At 50.8% G+C, this 19,582-nt stretch overlaps 1 protein-coding gene across 1 annotated transcript; it reads right to left on the reverse strand.

The window, feature by feature from the left end:
* Window positions 1-2,605: 2,605 nt before the first annotated feature.
* NR2E1 (nuclear receptor subfamily 2 group E member 1) lies at window positions 2,606-18,177 on the reverse strand. The gene is made up of 9 exons (XM_075708067.1): window positions 18,153-18,177; window positions 12,616-12,761; window positions 11,856-11,943; window positions 11,332-11,567; window positions 9,874-10,020; window positions 5,256-5,352; window positions 4,721-4,870; window positions 4,346-4,451; window positions 2,606-2,768 (listed from the first exon to the last, which is right to left on the reverse strand). Exons 1-9 carry the CDS (start codon window positions 18,175-18,177, stop codon window positions 2,606-2,608), a joined length of 1,158 nt encoding a protein of 385 aa, XP_075564182.1.
* Between the last annotated feature and the right edge of the window lie 1,405 nt (window positions 18,178-19,582).

The raw sequence follows: 19,582 nt of genomic DNA on the forward strand, positions 1-19,582 counted from the left end.
AGGATGAGACGTGGGTGTGCACCCATTGCCCTTGCCTGCTTTGCAACTGGGAGAAAGGCAGTACACTCTATTGCATCCTCTAGCCTGGGTGAGGTAGGGACTGGGACTACAGCATGCTGCAGAGTGCGGTTGCCTTGCAGCATGGATACAGTTCATGTCTATTGCTGCTCCAGGATAGCAGCATGAATCTTACTGAAACGAGTGTTCTGTCATGGGTTCTGCACAGCAGTAGGTTCAACTTCTTTAGCTCATAAACTGAATTGTCACAGAGTGGAGAGCCACAATTGGTTTTCTGCCCTGTCCAGTTCATTTTAGTGTGGAGAGCAGAAGATGGTTAAAGGTTATTACAGGTGCGGTAAGAACACTCCATAAAGTGTTGGTTTTTTTCTAACAATTGCTATGCCCTGTGGTAAACGCATCCTCAAGTGCTCCATGCTTGTTTGTATAGAAGATGTTTCAAAGTCCTGTAGTCCATGCTTTGTCTTACCCAACTCATGAAAAGAATGGTCTTGTATAGTTTATGGTCTGGCTGTCTTGGAAAGGGCAGAATGTGACACCTAGCAAACCACACAAATGGAAGAGAGATAGGGTGAAAACTTTGACCTCTGAAACACATGAGATTTTTGTGCTTGGAGTCAATGGAGCTAGGATTTCACTTGTGATCTGTATTCCTTGACACTGAAAACCAATGAGCCATTGATACACACTGTACATTTCCACCTGTCATTTTAGTGTGCATGGCTCTTTGGTCACTCATTGCCATATGAACAATATGTTATATTTCCCTTCTCCTATTGCTAACTTGTTCCTGTGCATTGGGAGTTGCTTACCTCTTCCTTTGGTGTGATTACACAACTGGACACCTTAGTAAAACCTCAGAATCTTTTTAATTGAAGCAGTGTTTTTGTACTCATCACCCTTTGTTAGCTGCACAATTCACCGATACTAAAAATTGAAACAACATGAAACAGAAGACTTATACTAGGTTAGACCTCTGATCTGTTTAGTGTATTGTGTCCTAGAAAAAGCTCTGTGTCAGCTCCTTGAGAAGGAAACCTTGCAGCAGGTGTATATTTGAATTATAGAAAACAGCTCTATGAAGGCCCTCAGAGTCCCTTTGCCCCACAGCAGGATCACCTAAGCTATTCCTCAAATACTCATCTAAACTGTTTTTTAAAACCTCTGATGATGGAGACTCCTCAGCATCCAAGGCAATCCATTTTAGTAGAGAATATTTCTGTTCCCTGGTAAGTAGGGTACAGTGGAAGAAACTGATCCAGAAATAGAAGGACAAGCATTAAAAGCACAGTGGAAAGTAATTTAAATTCAATATATTTTTATTCTTTGTAAATACAATGAGTACAACTTTTTTAACTTCACAAATCAGTTAATCCACTTTGTACAGGAAAAGTTTTACTCATTCTATGATAGTCCAAGTGCTGATTTTTCTCAGTGCTAGTTCCTAATAACAAATCAAATTTTGAAAAGTACAGCAGCTATCTTTAAATGTTTTTTCTACATTTTTCATACATCAAATAAGCAGCTTATAATGTTTTTCTGTGTGAGAGGGTGTAGGCGAACAAGGCTTCAAAATTAGAACCTGGAGTTTTCTAAAAAGGCATTGGAGACTTTTGGAAATTGTTAGCATTGTATCAGTCAACAACCTTTATTTCTTTGAAATAAAATTTCTTCCATTGATTTTTTTTTTTAATAGTCATTTCACTTCTCTGCACATCTCATTGACAAAGAGTTTGGCCACCGTTGCCTTTGGTTTCAGCACTGTGCCAACGGGACAGCCAGCAGGTCACTGAAGCGGTCATCTCCATTGTATTTGGTTTTGCTGTTTTAGTCTTCCTTTCTTGACTTGTATCTTTTTCAGGTGTGTATGTGAATGTGTGTCTGTATGTGTGGAAGAAGGAGGAGGGAAGGTCGGGGAGGAAGTGTATAAAGCTCTGCTGTCTTTGAGATGTTAACCGAACAAATTGTGGTGACATCCACATCAAAGATCACCAGTTCATTTTGCAGGAAGAATGGAGCTGCTGTCATAAGCTACTTTTTAATCAGTTCTGAAGGCCACTTCATGATGTATTATAGCAGAAGCAATGTTTTGGTAACCTGGTCTTAAATGTTGCCTATCTTATTAAAAACATTTTCCCAACATAGGCTACTTTTAAAACAGTTCTGAAGGCCACCACATCTCACCTTACAACAGAAGCCAAGTTTGGTCACCCGGTTCCAAATACTGAACAAACCAAAGTACCTTCTTTCACATTTTGTCTCAGATCTGCCAGTTAAATGAGAGAATAGCGAAGTCTTTGTTAACTATGACTGGCATCTGAATTGCCTCCATCCTGTAGTAACAGGAATAGCAGCCAAATTCCAACCACTTTCACTTTTTCTGTAGAACAAAGCATTCTCTCCATGATCTAAATCACTCTGTTCAGAGCAGCAGAATCATATCTACTGGGGTATTTTTTGTCAATGGGTTTAAAGGCTAAACATTCCCAGGCTTATGCTTCCTGTAGATTTTGTTAGTTGAGGCTTATTCTCCATAGATAAAAGTTCTTCTCAAACTGTCCATCCTGATTGTTTATTTTAAGGTAATTTATATGTCACTGGATTTGTACATATCTGAAAGCAGTCTTGTAATTGGTACATTCCCAATGGTCTTTTTGAAAAACACTTCTTCTATTGTAGATGGACTAATAGAACGTAAAGCTGGTAAAAGCAATAAAAGTTTTCCAAAACGACAGGGTTGTGTGGGATACCTGGGAGACAGAGAGAGAAAAACCTGTTGAAGTTTTTAGATATTTTTCAAAAGAAAATCTTTTACTTTACAGAAAAGACCAATATTCAGCAAATTGTACAGATGGGTGCTACCTGTGCTAAAACACCGTGTTTTATGCTCACATGAGCAAGAAGGTTGATCGCAAGGAAAACTCTCATAATGGAGGTTAGCAGAATATAGACCAATGGCTCTGAGTTTTCATTAGCTCCTTTGTTTATTCCCTCAGTGCAGTAGCAACACAGAGATGGGATCTGCTCTGACTTGTCCCTCAGACAACAACTATGTTCTCGATGCAGTTCAGGGAAGAGCTTGACCTATAATAAATGCCCTGTCATTTGAAGTGCAGTTTAAACCTCACTGGATTGTCATGGTAATCATTTTTCCCCCTTTGGTTGCCTTATACATTGAATGCCAATTGACATTTAGAAAGATTTTTTTTGGTTAAAGAAACTGTGTTTTATCCCCCGGTAACATATTTGTGTAATAGGTTATTTTCCATCCTTTCTCCCAGCTTTTGGAGCCAACACAACACAGGATATCTATTCTAGCTGTGCTTACGCTGACTTTACACCAGTGATTCTCAAGCCTCTGCTTACAGTGGTCTCCCTAAAAGAAGGAGTAGGTCATTTGGAGAAACATTCTGCTTCTCCAGTCTGCCCTCCCTTGTGTCCTGTTGAGAGTGACTCCACTGAGATCAAAGGGCTGATCCTGCTGTAACGCTGGCAGGAAGGTAAATTCAAGCCTGAGGAGAAAACGCAAGTTGAAAGCCCTGTCCGTGGGGAGTCAATGTTACAGTCCTGTCAGTGGACGGCACTTTTTTCCTTGTAAAAGGATATCTTTTACAACAGATACTGTTTAGCCCAGTAGCTAAGTATTTCCAGCAATGCAGAAATGCAATGGAAAAGTCGCCAGGCCTGGAGCAGAAACCATGGCCCTGTAAAACCACTGTCCCCTGGCTTCTCTCTCCAAGAGGCCCTGGCTCTCTCAGAGTCTCCAGGGAGCAATCTTCATGGGAAAGGCCTTCCGTAAGAATAGGAAGAGGTTGCTATGCAGCAATTATTCTTTTTGCTTTAAACTAGCTGTAACTGGATGGTATCTGCAATTCTGCTCCCATCCCCAGGGCAGGACATTCCCTTTAGACTAAATAGAAGTGCTTCCGAAATGGGGAAATGACGTGGGGAAGTGTATTGGAGATCGTGGGTCAAAAGCGTTCATACTGCTGTGAGATCTGATGTTGTTTTGAGCATCACTATTAGAAGTATTTAATGGAATAAAATGTAGAGGAAAATGTAGCCTTCTGACATGCAAAGTGTTCCACAGCAGGTATCACTTCGCAGGGGAAGATCTCTCCTTTTACCGCTTTTCAATTTGTCTGAATAAATCCCACATTCCTCATTTCACCAGGAAATGCCAAATCCCAGCAGGCTGACAGCCAGTGTAGACTGACTGTAACAGCCCAGTCCCCATTTCAGTCGGTGGAAATGTCACCTTCGCTACAGTGGGAGCATGATTTTACCCCTGCACCTGCAAGAAGTACTGAGAGAAGACGCTGATCACCTGGTATGAATGTAGCTGTTCAGAGTGAGCTGGGCTTCATCTTGAAGGGCTGCTATGGCGGCAGCATTTCGGAAACTCCTCAGTTCGGAACCACTGTGTGTAGGCACTGGAAAGCAGATCGGTTACTAGTTCAGCTTGGCTCTTGGGTGGGTCAAAACAGTTCAGCTAGTGCTATCAATGGAAATTAAATGTTCCCATTAGTTCCCCAGAACTCCACTGTCAGCCTCTCAAAGTGCAATGCTGACTATTGGAAGTCAATACTGGGAAACCTGTTGGATGATATAATGCTATGTCTGGTTTAAAACATCGTTTTTGCTTTAAAGTAGCAACATCATAGTTATCAGGCTGGACAAGCAAGAGATTCTTTCTGCTTACCAGCTTTAAAAGTGACAATGCATTTGAGACAGGCAAATTCGGTAGCATCTAGCCGAAGTTGTCTAAATCTAGCCACAACCTCCTGTAAAGCCTGTATTTCTGAAATAATTTTATTCAGCTTCTGAGAATCTGTATTGTCACCGTTCATGCCTAAAACAGAAACAGATGAAATAAATAATATTAAAGGCATTTGCTTTATTTTATATTGATTTCTGACAAAATCCTCTGTATCAATATCCACTCTATTGTCACACTTGTCTATCTGGTTCCATGTAAACTGACTATATTGTATGAAAGTTAATATAAAATCTTCTCTTGGATGATAACAAACACAGTAATTTGCATTTAAATGACAATGCAAGCAGTCATGAATACAACAAAACAACATTATTTGCATTTAAATATAGATTTATAAATGACAGGTATGCTCTATTGTTCAGTAGGAATTTGTTATTCTTTACATGTTGTTCTTTTTTCAGTAATGTATTTTTATGGTAATTTTTGTAACAAAGTCATTAAATTGTGCAATTCTTACCAGATACAGCCAGTAGAGTGTTAGCATCAACTGGAATGGCCCATTGTGCTATTCCTAGAACAAACAGTTCTCTCCAAGCATCTTCCAAAAGCATCAGCTGTCATACAATAGATGTACAATATAACATAGTGTATAATTTATAGATTTATAAACAATTTAAATATGTAAATGTCTGTTATTTTAAAAACTACTTTAAATGCCTGTCATGGTGTTTTCCCCACAGCATTCGTTAGCTCTTCTCTTAGCTTTTTGAGGTGTCTAGAAATAAGTCTACATGCATTGTAGAAAAACACTGAGGGTTGGCTCACTGTGCACCATGTTGTGGACCAAAAGGAAGGAGAAAGAGAAAGGAGAGTGAGAACTCCCGCCGCAGAGAGCTCGCTCACAACATGGACACTCGCCGGTGCTTCTCAGCACAGCGTGGGCTCTCTCCTCCTCTCCTTCGGCACATACAGCTGTCCTAGGACAAGCTGGACAAGAGTTCTATTGCTTGCTAGGGATTACCCTCCTTTCCCTCGGGAAGGCAGGATTTGTGAAGAAAAGCCTGGACAAAGTCCTGAAATTACATCACTCTGTAGGGAGCGCTGCTTTAGAGCGCATATGTATCTTTAACCCCTTCCTTACTAAGCAAGTCTTTAGCTCTTTCAGGGACAGCATCTGTGCCTGATACGGTTTCTCAGTGTCACCTTTTTCCTGCTTTTTGCTTAAAAGCACTCAGAAAATGCCAGGCACTGAGAGCTGTTTCCTTTCAGAGAACTGAGTGTCCAAGCACCTACCCTGACGGCATTGCTAGTTCTCTGCAATCTTTGTACGTTGCCTGGTTGTATGGAGGGTGTGTTTTTCTCTGTTCGGAAGCAATGCCTTTGATTTCCGTGGAGAGGCAGTGGTGCATCTGAAGAGGAGACGTGACTGCTGGTAATGCAGACTGGCAAAGCCAGAACAGACATGTTTAATCTTGAGGGCATCTATGGATTGTTGGCCCAGACCAACTCTTAAGAGGGGTTTGGAGGGCGCCCCAGTTCAGCTGAAGTTCATGGCCTAAAGGATGTGGTGTGGTGCGTACACATTGCTGGGACCTCATGTCTCTCAATAGAGTGGGAGAGATTTGGAAGTGTGAGAACTCTAGTGGACTCAGGAGGGATCATCTGGTAGCTCCATGCAGTGAAAACAGATTGCCCAAAACATGCAGGAAAAAAAGCAAACCACAAGTATTAATATTGCTATGGTCCCTGAAAGTATCAGCAGCTTAGCTTCTTAGGAAAATAAGAAGGAGGGTATTTGAAGTCTATAAAGATTCTATAAAAGGAAGAACAAAGTAAAAAATACATCTTACCAAATGAATTACGATTTCTTTGGAATCAGATACGTGAAAGTAATAGATGATACAGAAAGCAGGCAGTAAAAGTGAATCCTTTATCTCTGTGCTAACTCTTAAGAGTATTATGAGTTTTAAACCACCCTGTTCCAGTCAGAATGGGAGGAAGAGCTCTCAGAGTCTCTGCTCTCAGCTTACCACTGCAGGCTTATGCCCATTTTCTGCCTTTTTGTGCCATGTGCTTTGTCGAACTTCTATACAACCTGACTAAGGAAATGGTGACGGGAAAGTATTTCTGTCTCTGTTTGCATATAGCTACTGTTTGAAATAATTGCATTGGATTTTACAGTACTGGAAGCTGCCCAGATCATTGTATGAAATACGGAGGGGAAAGGGGGTCTAGGGTGCAGTGCCCAGCTCAGCTCTGTTCTGAGAGCAGCTGAACCTGCTTGTAAGTCTCCTAACTGCTGCTGCCTGCGAACCCAGCTCCTCCTCTGGATAATCCTGCCTGATGGATGTGCAGGTTTCTGTATGACATAGGAAATGATTTGCCAGCCTTTCATCTGCTTTTGTAAAACTTTTTTTGTCATTCATTCATGCAGGTACAATGGTAATGAATGGTGGTTCCTGGAAGATATCAATTTCATATGTTCTTTCCCACTAAATCTTTAAAGTCAGAAGACTTTAGAAATAAGAGACTATTCCAATAGCTGAAGCTTTCTTCATGCCTATGCATAAGCCTGTAAAACCACCAATTAAAATAATTCATGCTGAAGTCATACTCGGCCCTCCTTCTTCAAAGAAACAAGAAATACCAGGCTTTCTGAAGGACTGTTTTTTGCTTCTGAATCAGCCCCATCCTTTTAGTACGACCTTTTGTTGGCAGCCTGCATTGGGCCAACCTGTCTTACGGACAAGCTGGGCAGGTGTGCAGGCCAGCAGAACTTGAAGCATGGCATTTTTGTTGCATGGCTTCCAGTCCATGATGGGATTAGCTCTATGCAGCTGGAGAAGGGACACAGCCTCTGTTTTACTGGGGGTAGTGACACAGCAATCCTCAGACTTGGGTTTTGTCATCAGTTAGGTTTCTACTTATTTCCTTGCCTTCAAGATGAAACTGTGACAGAGTCCTGGAATCACAATGTGTTTGCCTTTTTGGAAAAACACAACAAAAGCAAAATCCAGGAAAGGTTTTAGACTCTCCTTGGGCAGATGTCAAGGATACAAAAAGAGAAATGCAGACATTTACAGCTGGGCCATTGTCAAATTAAATAATGCAATGGCACTATTATAAAAATCAACTGTCTGTTTATTCATGAAATAAGGTGATTAAAATCAGAGTTATTTCTTCTCCAGCTCTCCTAAATATGACAGAGGAATCATGCAGAAAGAGGCCCACGTCAAAGCTTTAGAGCTGAGCAGCTCTGAGTTTTGGGGAAGCTGGCTTGCAATGAGGTACAGCAAGTCAAGGTGATGTTAAGGAAAGGCTGGGATTTTAATATGTAATTCACTGATGTTAGTCCCTGATATGAAAGTGAAAGAGGCAGTGGGTTATTTAAAGATAATGGGAACACTCTGGTGTCTATGGTAGATAAGCAGGCCTTGCTGTTTGAGGCATGCTTGGTCATGTGCAATGGACACTTCCCTTGCTCCCAAATCCTGCTGCCCCCTCCTCTGCACACTAACAGACATGACCTTGTGGGAAATGCATCTATATTATGTCAAATAAAGCCTTTGCCTAAGGACCCTCCTGTGGACATCACTGGTCTAGAGACAGACCCAACCTGTTCCCGCATGCTGAGGCTCCAGCTGAAGCGGCACGCTTGCTGCTGGTCCCTGATATTTGGGCCTGTTTCTTTGGTTGCTTAGTAGGACAGACTCAGTGCTCCACAGGAGCAGCGGCAGCAAAAGGCAACATTAGAGAACAGCATGCCACACTGGGACCGCTGTCTTCCTCGTGGTGTGTGTAACCTCCCCAGCCCTATCTCATTGCTTCCTTCACGTTCACTCCATAGCAGTACTGCAGCCAGAGCTGGGCAGCATCCCCCCTTGTCTAATTTCACAACAGGGGTTTCAAAACGTGGGTCTGGTGCTAGAAAAGGAACAACTTCAGCATACTTTAGCTTTATATCACATTGTGACCATCATGATTTACCTTTAGGTAGAAAATACTATTGGTTTCTAAGAAGCTCTTTTCTTTCAGTTCGAAATACGTATTTGCATATCAACTGCAACACTTGCAACATGCATCCGTGGAAAGGAATTAGTTCCTCTGATGACTGCTATGTAACATCTAAGGTACAACGTTTCTAGTTACCATTTTGGGAAATTAGCTCAATCATATCAAAGTATTAGACATCTTTTATGATTGGAGATTTACACAGATTTCCCCCCTTCCATTTTATAATTATCTGATTACTTTTTTTTTAAATTAGTGCATTATACAAAGCACATGGAGTCCTCATCAAGAATCAAGTCATTAAGAAATTGCTTCAGCTCATATGGTTCACATATGATTTACTTGAGGCAAAGGCAAATTGTCATAGAGGAAAACAAGACAAATTAAGGAAGATTTTAATTAATGGTGAAAAATATTGGCAGCTGGCCAAATTCTGCTTCCAGCATATTGGTGTAATTGTAAGTTCACAGAAGCCAACATGAATAAGGAAAAAAATGTTGGCTGTGTGAGGAGAGGAGAGGAGAGGAGAGGAGAGGAGAGGAGAGGAGAGGAGAGGAGAGGAGAGGAGAGGAGAGGAGAGGAGAGGAGAGGAGAGGAGAGGAGAGGAGAGGAGAGGAGAGGAGAGGAGAGGAGAGGAGAGGAGAGGAGAGGAGAGGAGAGGAGAGGAGGAGGAATGGTCTTCAGAAATCACCTCACTCGTATCCCAGACTGTATGCTTAACTAAGCACTTCTCATCCCAAAAGAGCAAAGTAAGATGCTGTTCCCCGTTTTATGGAGGGGAAAGTTGGCCCACAAGTAGAGAAGCAGTTTTGGCACACTGATTTTGGTCTGCAGCCTGGTGACCTTTCCTCTAGAACTTGTTCTCCCATAATATTTGCTTTATATTACATTTTCTTCTGGCTTGATTTTCACTTGCTTCATGAAATAACAGTTGGAGGAAAACAGTTTCTAAATCACTGCCTGTTTTTTAGGGACTGACCAAAACTCTGCCCTGAACTTCAGAACTGCTGAAGTCCATTACGGATTTAAAGGTCTAGGGTTGAAGGTTCAGGACCCAAATTGAGCTCTGAGCCTTCTTTAACAGGCAGGCCAGGCCAATGCCATTCCCACCGCAGGTGCCTTACCTGGTCTTGTAAGGACAAGGTGGAGAAGGCTGGGACACTCTTGGCCCACTTGATGCTCATGAACAGAAGTCTGGCTGCTGACTCGCAGACGGATTCGGTAGCCACTTCGTAGAGATACATAGGGGTACCGTTGACTTCATGTGGGTACTAATGTCAGAAAGAAAATAAAGCAACTTCATACAACATCACCAAGGCAGCCTGGTCTTCCTCTCCCATGCAGCTGCCATTCAGCACATCACGCTCATGCCCAATACAAGAGTGCACACTCTCTTACTTTGCAAGCAGAGGGCATTGCTTTCAGCGGGCCCACTCCAAACCACTCTCTGCTGCACATCCATGTGGATGAACTGTGCTTACAGAAACAGTTCTCCGGAGGAGGTTGAAGGGACAATGAAATTATTACATCAAGGGGAAAACAATTACCAAAATGCAGTGTCATCCTTTACCCTGTTATGCAATAGCACACCTCTGGTAGCAGAGTTAGAAGAATACAAATTTGATTAAGAATTTGTGGTTTGTAACCTGTGCTTCAGGAGCTGATTTAGCACTCCAGCCTCGCTCAGCAAAGCAGTAAGTACTCGTTTAGCCTTAACCCTTCATCTAGCTCCCTTACTGCAACAGGCTGTAAGCAGATGCGTAGAGCTACGCATAACTACTGAAGGGGTGTGTAGGATTGGAATGGAGTTAGATTTTCAAGCACGTGCTATGTCTTCTTGCAAAGTAATTTCTAATTCAGTATTTTCCAAAATTATGTTATAAAGCTATATGTTACAATCATGTTCACGACGGATTCTGCCAAACTACCAACTCTGAAAATGCAGAACTATTTAAGTTGTCTCGTCTATGATTTTCTAGGTGCTGTAAATATGCAAAATGCCATTGCAAAGGGGTTAATGAAAAACATCACCTTATGGCTAACTCCTGTGCAGTTAAGGCGACGGCAGTACTTCCTCTGGGCTGCTTAGGAAATGTCACAGCCAAGAAGCACAGAGCCAGCTTAGACACTTTTGTGTCTGTGTGGACAAGCTGCAGGCTTTCCTGGTACTAGTACTTTCTGGACTACACCACTATGGAGATGGTTATTTTGCTGAAGAAAACTCAATGATTGCATCTCATCCTCATGAAACAAGGTTTAAAATTGACTTGTGGATGGGCTCAAGGCAGGAGGAGCACCTCTGTAACCATGAGGGTGTAAGGATGCAGGAGAGACAGGGTTTGTGCAGAGCAGGTTATCAGTCGGTCCTTCTGCACACCCCTTCTGCAGAGGCCCTCCTACCCCTTGCACCTCGTATCTTCAGAGCTTTTAGGGACCTAACAAAAGAGTCCCCACCGCAACCCCCAAGGCCTCAAGCCTCGCTCTTTGCCACATCTATCCCAGAGGCAGGAAGGAGCTGGTGGGTTGCAGGCACCCCAGCAGCGATGTCTGCAGGCCCGCCGGGGGCCAGGGTGATGGCTGACCTTTGGGGTGGGCTGCGCCAGGCCCACCAGAGCCTGCCTCTCCGGGGTGCCGGCGACGGCGGCCAGCTCCAAGCCGTGGGGCTCCAGCTGGGAGACAGCGGTGAAGAAGGCGGGTGCCGGCAGGGCGGCGGCGGGGAAGTGCGGGGCACCGCCGCTCTCCTCCTTGTGCCCACGGAAGTAGAGGGCCACCTGCTTCCGTATCGTCGACGTCCGGGGGCCCCGCTCGTGCTGCACCGCTGCGGGGCACCAAGGAGAGGCAAGGGGTTCACCGCGGGGTCCCACACCAGGTGCCCTGTGCTGCTCAGCTGGGCTTCACTCCCTCCCCGCAGTTTTTCGGGGCCGACCCCACGCCACCCACCCGGAGGGTGCCTGGGGAGAAATGGGCGAGGCTGCCGTGGGTTGGGGGGTCATTAGGGGCCCGGGGGGGAGACGCCGCAGCGACACACCGCTCCCCCTTCAGAGCAAGGCCCGGCTCCCTCCCGCCCCGCCGCCGCGCCGGCCCCCGGGAGAGGGGGAGCAGGTACCATCTTTGTTCATGTTGACCTCCAAGCACTTCTTCAGCCGGCAGGCCCGGCACTGGTTCCTGTGCGTCTTGTCCACCGGGCAGCCCCCCTGCAACACAGCCAAGCCGTCGGGCCGGGGGGAGCAGCGGGCTCACCCCCCGCTCTCCCCGCACGGAGGGGGCCGCCCCCGGGTGCCCGGGGGGGCCGTGCCGGGCCGTGCCGGGGTGCTCGGCCCCGCGGCGGGGCGGGCCGGGCCGCCTTCAGCACCCGAGACAGCGACGGCGGTGCCGCCCCCTCGGGGCGCCCCGGTCCCCCCCGCCCCCGCCGCCTCCCCAGCCCCGCATCCCCGCGGGGAGCGCCCGCGGGTGGAAATGAGCGCGGGCGGAGCGGGAAGGGGGGAAAAAGCGGAGCTGCCTGGGCCCGGGGCGCCTGGAACCGGTGTCCGTGGTCCGTGGCGCGGCTATGGATGGCGGCTCACCGGGGGGCTGCCCCTCTCGGTGCCCCCCGCTGGCTCCCTGCGCGTCCCCCGCTCCCCGGGGCGCAGCGGTGGGCTGCGGCCGCAGGGCCCGGGGCGGGGGGCGTGCGGGGGGCAGGCGGGCCGGGGCACCCAGCGCCCGGCCTCGGCCCGGGACCCCCTGGGAAAGGGAGGGGGAGGCTGCGCGGCAGCTGGGTCTTACTGCTGCGGGGGTCTCTGTTGGGGGGCGGGGGGGGCAATACGGGGCCCCGGGGGAATGCAGGGTGAGAGGTGCGGGCGGGGAGGGGACTGCGCTGCGGCCGGTACCTGGTTTCCCGATTTGCAAACATAGGTCCTGTTCCTCCTGATGCTCCGCTTGAAAAATCCCGAGCACCCGTCGCAGGCGTAAACCCCATAGTGTTTCCCGGAGCTGCGGTCCCCGCACACTTTGCAGGGGATGTCTAAAATGCGACCTGAAAGCAGAGGAGGGGGGAGAGGGAGAGAGCGAGCGCTCAGCAATCTGACCTCCGGAGGGATTAGCCCCAGAGCCGCGGTACAAGCAAATAATGAAGTGATTTTATAGCCAACTTTCTTTTCCTTGAGCAAGTGTCAGTTTTCTACAATGAGCATTATTCATGCCCCGCTACGTTTATTTGGATCTTCTATAATCGCCAAGACCCATTTTGGAAGAGAAGATTACAGCAGCGGGAGCAGCAGACTTGCCTGCTAGAAGTGGGGATGCGGGGGCGGGGGGGGGACGACGACACTTGGGGAGGGGGAGGCGTTTCCCTCGCTTTCTGGCGCTCGGCGAACAGAGGACGGCACTTTCCCTGGGCAGGAGAGCGGGCAGGAGACCGAGGCAGAGAATAAACCAAAACAAAATAAAATGACCGGGAAGCCAAGTAACCTCCTCTCCCCCCGTAGCAACCCCAGCGAAAGGGGGCTGGCTTCTGCCACCCACGAGCCGTGCCATTTTCTTCACCCCAAAACCTGCAGCAAAACTTTCCGCCTCGCCTTTGTGCGCGGCGGCGGCTGCGGGCGGGGGGCGGGCGGGGGCGCGGGGCGGGGGCGCGGGGCTGGGGCTGGGGCTGGGGCTGGGGCTGGGGCTGGGGCTGGGGCGGGCAGGGCCGCTCCGCTCCGCTCCGCTCCGCTCCGCCGGGCGCCGCTTTCCCACCGGCCTTGGCTGGGGCTGCCAAGGCTCCGAGGGCGACGTGAAAACTCCAGCAGAGGTTACTGCAGCCCGGTTCAAGAAACGCGCCAAAACCCCGCTCGGCTTCGGCCTTTCCTCCGGTTTGCCCTTCTCTTTCCTCTTCCTCCCCTTCTTTTTTTTTTCTTTTTTTTTCTTTTTTTTTTCTTTTTTTTCTTTTCTTTTCTTTTCTTTTCTTTTCTTTTCTTTTCTTTTTCTTTTTCTTTTTCTTTTTCTTTTTCTTTTTCTTTTTCTTTTTCTTTTTCTTTTTCTTTTCCTTTTTCTTTTTCTTTTTCTTTTTCTTTTTCTTTTTCTTTTTCTTTTTTCTCTTTCTCTTTCTTTCTTTTTGTTCTTATTTTTCTTTTCCTTTCTCTTCCTCTTTTTCTTCTTATTTTCTTTCTCTTTTTCTTTTTTCTTTCCGTTTTCCTTTTCCTTCCTCTTTTTCTTTCTGTTTCCCTTTTCCCTTTTCTTTTCCTTTCTCTTTCTTTTCTTTTCTTTTCTTTTCTTTTCTTTTCTTTTCTTTTCTTTTCTTTTCTTTTCTTTTCTTTTCTTTTCTTTTCTTTTCTTTTCTTTTCTTTTCTTTTCTTTTCTTTTCTTTTCTTTTCTTTTCTTTTCTTTTCTTTTCTTTTCTTTTCTTTTCTTTTCTCTCCTTTTCTCTCCTCTTCTCTTCTCTTCTCTTCTCTTCTCTTCTCTTCTCTTCTCTTCTCTTCTCTTCTCTTCTCTTCTCTTCTCTTCTCTTCTCTTCTCTTCTCTTCTTTTCTTTTCCTTTCTTCTCTTCGATTTTCTTCGATTCTTTTCAATTCTCTTTGCTTTCTTTTTCTTTTCCTCTGCCTCAAACAGCCTTCTTTCCTCCTATCACGACTTATGCTGGAGATTCAGTCCCTCTCACGAAACCTTAGTCTCCAAACTCCGACGGAGTGCGCTCGGGGCTGCTGTCTTTGTTTGGAAGTAGTTCGGGGAGAGCCCCGGCTGCGGGCGGCTGCGGGTGATGCTGGAAGGAGGAAGGCGGCAGCGTGCGGTGCGGTGCTGGGGGGACGGGGGGGGGGACGGGGGGGGGACAGGCCGCAGGGGCTCCTCTCGCTCCCTAGAGAATTTAAGAGCCCGAGATACTTTCAGACATGTCTACGCTAAGGCTCTAAGACAATGCCTGCTGGCAGACAATGGGGACATTAGATAAAGTGTTAACTTAATGATTTTGCCCATTGAAACTCGTTTGACTGCCTCCAATGAGCACAAGCTGCCAGCTTCTCCCCTAAATGAAACCCGACAGCTGCTATACACAGCACGGCGAGAGGGACGGGGATTAGGTTAGGGACTGCGAGGGGGGGGGGGGGTGGCGGGGAGGGGGGGGGAAGGCTGGGAGGGAGAGAGGTTAAAGAATAGAAAACTTTTACGCAATTAATAAGGAGCGCAGCTAAAGGGAGCGCCCCCCCCCCCCCTCCTCCGCCCCACTGCCTGCGAGCAAGCCGCGGCTTTGGAGCTGCAGGTAGGCGCCCGTGAGGAGGGCTGAGGCCAAGGCACGGTTTCTGGGAGTGTGTAATTACAAGCCCTCCTTGCCACCTGCCTATTGGGGCACCAGTGACCCGTCAAAAAGTGTAGCATGGGAATTCGGATATCGCACAATGCCAACGGGGGAAAGCGCTCGACTTCCCTCTCCAGCCCTTAGCATCCACGGGGAGAGAGGGTCCGCACGCACGCACACAAAGGAGGAGGAGGAGGAGGAGGAGGAGGAGGAGGGGCAGGCTGGGGGTGGGGGGAGACACTGCAGCGGCCCGTGCAGCGGCGGTGCACCCCGGTGCGCCCCCCCGGCACCGCCGCGCTGCCCCCGCGCACCCCGGCATCGCCGCCGCTGCCGGCCCCGGGGACCCCCCGACACCCCCCGCCCCGCCGCCCCTTCCCTCGGCAGCGGGCCCCAGCCGCGGCCGCGCACCCGGGCCCGCCGTGGGGCCGCCGCCCGGGGCACCGGGCAGCCGCGGGGGTCCCCGCTTCCCCGGGCGGCCTGCGGCGTGGGGCAGCCGGCTCGGCTTCGCGGGCGCTAAAAGCGGGCGGCGGAGAGGGAAGAAACTTGGGTTGGCTTTAGAAAACAGTTTTCCCCAGACGGATTTTAAGTTCGGGAGCCGCTTTCAAAAAAAAAAAAAAAATTATATGCACTATATATATGTACGCATCCACACCGTGCATGTAAACACGTGTTCCATATATTCTTCACACGTCCGCATATTCCACCTATAAAACCCGAGCACCTGGAGCATCTCTCCAACCCCCCGAAACCACGTTTCCAGCCGTCGGAGCGGCGCGGCCCGCCCGAGCAGCTCCGCGGCCCCGACGAGGCGGAGGAGGGGGCGGGGGGACACGGCGGAGGGAGCGGCCGGAGCCCCCCGCCCCGCCACCCGCCCGCAATCTCGGCCGCGCTCTGCCCCCCCGGCCCCCCCTAAAAACACCCCCACACCCCTCCCCGAGGCTGTTAGGAGGAAACTTTCGTGCAGGGCAAGATATGAAATAAGTAGAGGGGGAAGAGGCAGGGCGGGGGGGTGGGAAAAGAAAAATGTAAGCTTGACACGGGGTCATGAGATAACTGATTAACTCTGTTTAAAAGCGCTCCGGTTCCCCGAGGTACCGCTTCGTCTCAGAAGTTTAGCGCTAAGAAAATGGGATTTCTGTTCAGCTGGGAAACCGTTTTGAACATCCCACGACAGGGGGTCCTTGGGGGCTTTTTTTGTGTGTCATAATTGCTTAAAGGATATATGGCAGCCCCGATTACTGTAATTACCATCAGAGGCTGTTGAAAGAAGTTAGTCTGGGCTCGGGGGACGGCGGGATGGGGTCTTGTTACCACCCAGGCAGACACCGCAGCTGACATCGCCAGGCGCCCACCGGCGGGCGGAACAGCCAGGCCGGACCCCCCTTGCCCGGGAGCCCCCCGGCACCCCCGGGACGGGCGCCCAGGCCCCGGTTCGGCGGGCCGGGCTTTTGCAAGCGCTGCCGAGGCCGACCGGGCTGGGGCCGCGGCCCGGGGCAGTCCCCCCGTGTCCCCATCCCCGCGGGGCCTGGCCGGGTCGGGCCTGGGGGTCCCTTTGGGGAGGTCCCCGGGGGTCTGGGGGGGGGGGGGGGGGGTCGGAGGCGGCAGAGAAAGCGGGGGCGGCGGCCGGGGGTGGCCCAGCGCCGTGCGGCCGGAGGCGCGGTCCAGCCCGGCGGGTTTTCTCCTCCGCAAAAATGTCTCCGGCAGAAGCTCCGCCGTCCTTTGGGGACGAAGCTCCCCGGCCCTTCCCGCCCCTTCCCCGACACTCGGAAATCTGCCAGGAGCCCCGACAACGTCCCGGCGCGGCTGCCCACGGGCCCGATCCGGCTGCGGCTCCCCTCGCACTTACCGGGCACTTCGGGCAGCGCAGCCGGCGGGAAGCAGCCCCGGCCGCCGCAGATTTTTTTTTTTTTTTTTTTTTTTTTTGCCGGTGCCCCCTTCCCCTCTATTACCCCGCTACAATTTTTTTTTTTTTTTTCCCCTCGCGGGGTGGGTGTCTGCTGGGGGGGTGCAGGCGCGGAAACACGCCGCGCTCAGCCCCACGGGGGAAGAAGCCCAGCCAAGCCCCGCCGGAACGGCGGCAGGCCAGCCGCCGCGCCGGGCACACGGGGGGCTCCGCGCCGCCCGCCCCCTCCACGCTCGACTTCCACGCCGCGGCCCCCCGCCTGCCCCGCGGCTTCCCGGCCCCCGCCGACAAAGGGCGGACCCGGGTCCAAATCACGGAGGGCAGCGGCAAGGAGAAGGCCGTGGGGCCGCAGGTACCGCGGCGGGTCCCTGCCGGCTCTGCCTCCCTTCCCCAGCAACCCTCGGAGCCCGCCGGAGCGCAGGGGAAATATCTGTCCGATCCATCACTTGTCAGACATTAAATTGGATTGGGTATTTTTTGCCCCCTTTGTTACTGACTCCATCCATATTACAAACTCCGAAAGTCCCGTTTGGGATTATACGGATTGAGCCGTTCTGTAAGAGCGGTTAGTCATGCTTTAAATTCCCCAGTTATGAGGTGCATGGATTTAGGATTAAGGAAAATGTGACTTTTAAGTTGTTTCTGCTTTCCTCGTTGCAGGATTATTTGCTGTAACTGGAAATGGTGTGCAAAGTGTTGCATTTAAATCCTCCTTCAATAGAGTTGCTTAAGCGATTCCGTGCAATTGAGTGACCGGAGTTTCAAACTCTTAAAAAGAAATTATTATGTCGCAGAAGATTGCATAAAGTCCGTGAGAAAAGCAGCACGTTTCACCTCCTTAATGCCCTTTAAACCCCAAACTTCCCCCCCCTCCGCCCCAGTACCGGCGACCCGCAGACAACCGCCCGCGCCCCGGCGGGACGAGCCCCCTCCCCGCCGCCGGCGGAGCCGCCTTTCCCGGGGCTCCTGCCCCGCTTCCCGGGGCGGAGGGCCGGGGCGGGCAGCTGGGAAGCGGCTTTTTGTAAGCCCCGGGCCCAAACTCCATCGGGGCAACTCCCAGCCTGTATATTCGTTGCCACTCCGGATTGCAATATACACTTCTTTTAATTCGGGGGTGGTGGTGGGGGGGTGCAAACCCAAACCACAACCCCCCCCTCCCCTTCCTCTCCCTCCCCTCCACCTCCCGCCCCCCCAGGCCAGGCTGCAGCCCGTCTCGGAGAGAAGCTCGAAGCCTCCACCGCGTTATTACCCACTTGTTGATCCCGCCGGCTTGCTCATGCTCGAAGCCCCCGGGAGTCGCTAAACTCGGGGCGAAGTGTCGGCGCCGGGGCGAGGCGGTGCCCCCCCCCCCCCCCCCCCCCCGCCGGCGCGGCGGCTCCGCGGGGCAGGTGCCTCCCTCGGGCGCTCACTGCTGGCTCCGCCGCGGGGGCCGGCTCATCCTCGCCGCTGCCCCGCTCCACAGCGATGTCCTCCCGAGGGACGGGGACAGGCGGCGGGGAGGCGGCGAGGGGGAGGGAAAAAAAAAAAAAAAAAAATTAAAAAAAAGGGGGAAGGAGAAGGAAAAAAGAAAAAAGAAAAAAAAAAAGAAAAAGAAACGAAATGACCCAAAGTCGGCGGCCGCTCGCTGTCCCCCCGCTGCCAGCAAGGTGCTCTCGGGACCCCGGGAGGGTGCAGGGGGGTGCGGGTGGGCTCGCCACCCCGCTCCTGGACGGCAAAGCGGGAGCCACAGCAGCCAGGACAACAATGAGCCGGAGGAGAAGGTAGGATGGGGAGCGGGGCTCTGCGCCGAGCGGCTCGGTGCAGCGAGCAGGGAGATCAGAGCCTGGAAAAATAATGGAAGGGGGGAAAAGGCGTCAGAGGAGGCTGTCTCTGCCTCTCAGAAACTGAATGGTGTAAAAAGGGAAAGGTTTCCAGAAGTTCATTACACTGGCTGACTTTCCGCTTTGAGCTCCAGGCTTCGGCCCCTATAATATCGGCGGAGAGGCTGTGACAGGCAGCGGCGGGGAGGGGAGAGGGACGCCCCTTGCCCACTGAGCTTCCCTCGCTTTCCCCCCAACTCCTGCCGCCGCGTGACGTCACCCTGCGCTGGGAAGGGGAGGGGGCAGGGAGGGGGTTAAATGCTAATGATATTAACGAACCCCCGAGCGGCTTCCACACAAAATGCAGCGGCTGCCGAGACGATTCCGCCTCCCCGCTCGCCTTGCGCCCTCGCTGTCATAAAAAGGGACCCCCCCCTCAAAAAAAAAAAAAAAAAAAGAAGGGGAAAAAAAAAAGAAAAGAAAAAAGAGGAGACAAAAGAAAAGCAGAAAGAACGGATCAAGATCCCGTTTCTTTTGCATTTTCCCGTGGCGAGGTGGGGCCCGCTCGCCGTTCGCCCCTGCCCTTGCCCTTGCCCCGGCCCGGGCAGCGGCGGGGCTGCCGGCCGGCGGGGCCGGGCGGGGAGCGGGCCGGGGCTGCGGGCCGAGCCGGGCCGGGCCGTGCAGAGCCGTGCCGGGCTGCCAGCCTTGCCGGCGGGCGGCCGGACCTCCCTCCTGCCGCGGGAGCCGGGGGCTGGCCCCGGGGGGAGCGGGGCGGGAGGGCTGCCTTCGCCCCCGGGAGGAGCGGGGAGCGCTCTGCCCTGCCCCAGCCTGCAAAACCTCCGCGTCTCCTCAGCGCCCGTAGCCGGAGCGGCCTCTGCCCGCCG

Source organism: Pelecanus crispus, chromosome 3, assembly GCF_030463565.1.
Source record: "Pelecanus crispus isolate bPelCri1 chromosome 3, bPelCri1.pri, whole genome shotgun sequence".
In the NCBI taxonomy this organism is placed as follows: domain Eukaryota; kingdom Metazoa; phylum Chordata; class Aves; order Pelecaniformes; family Pelecanidae; genus Pelecanus; species Pelecanus crispus.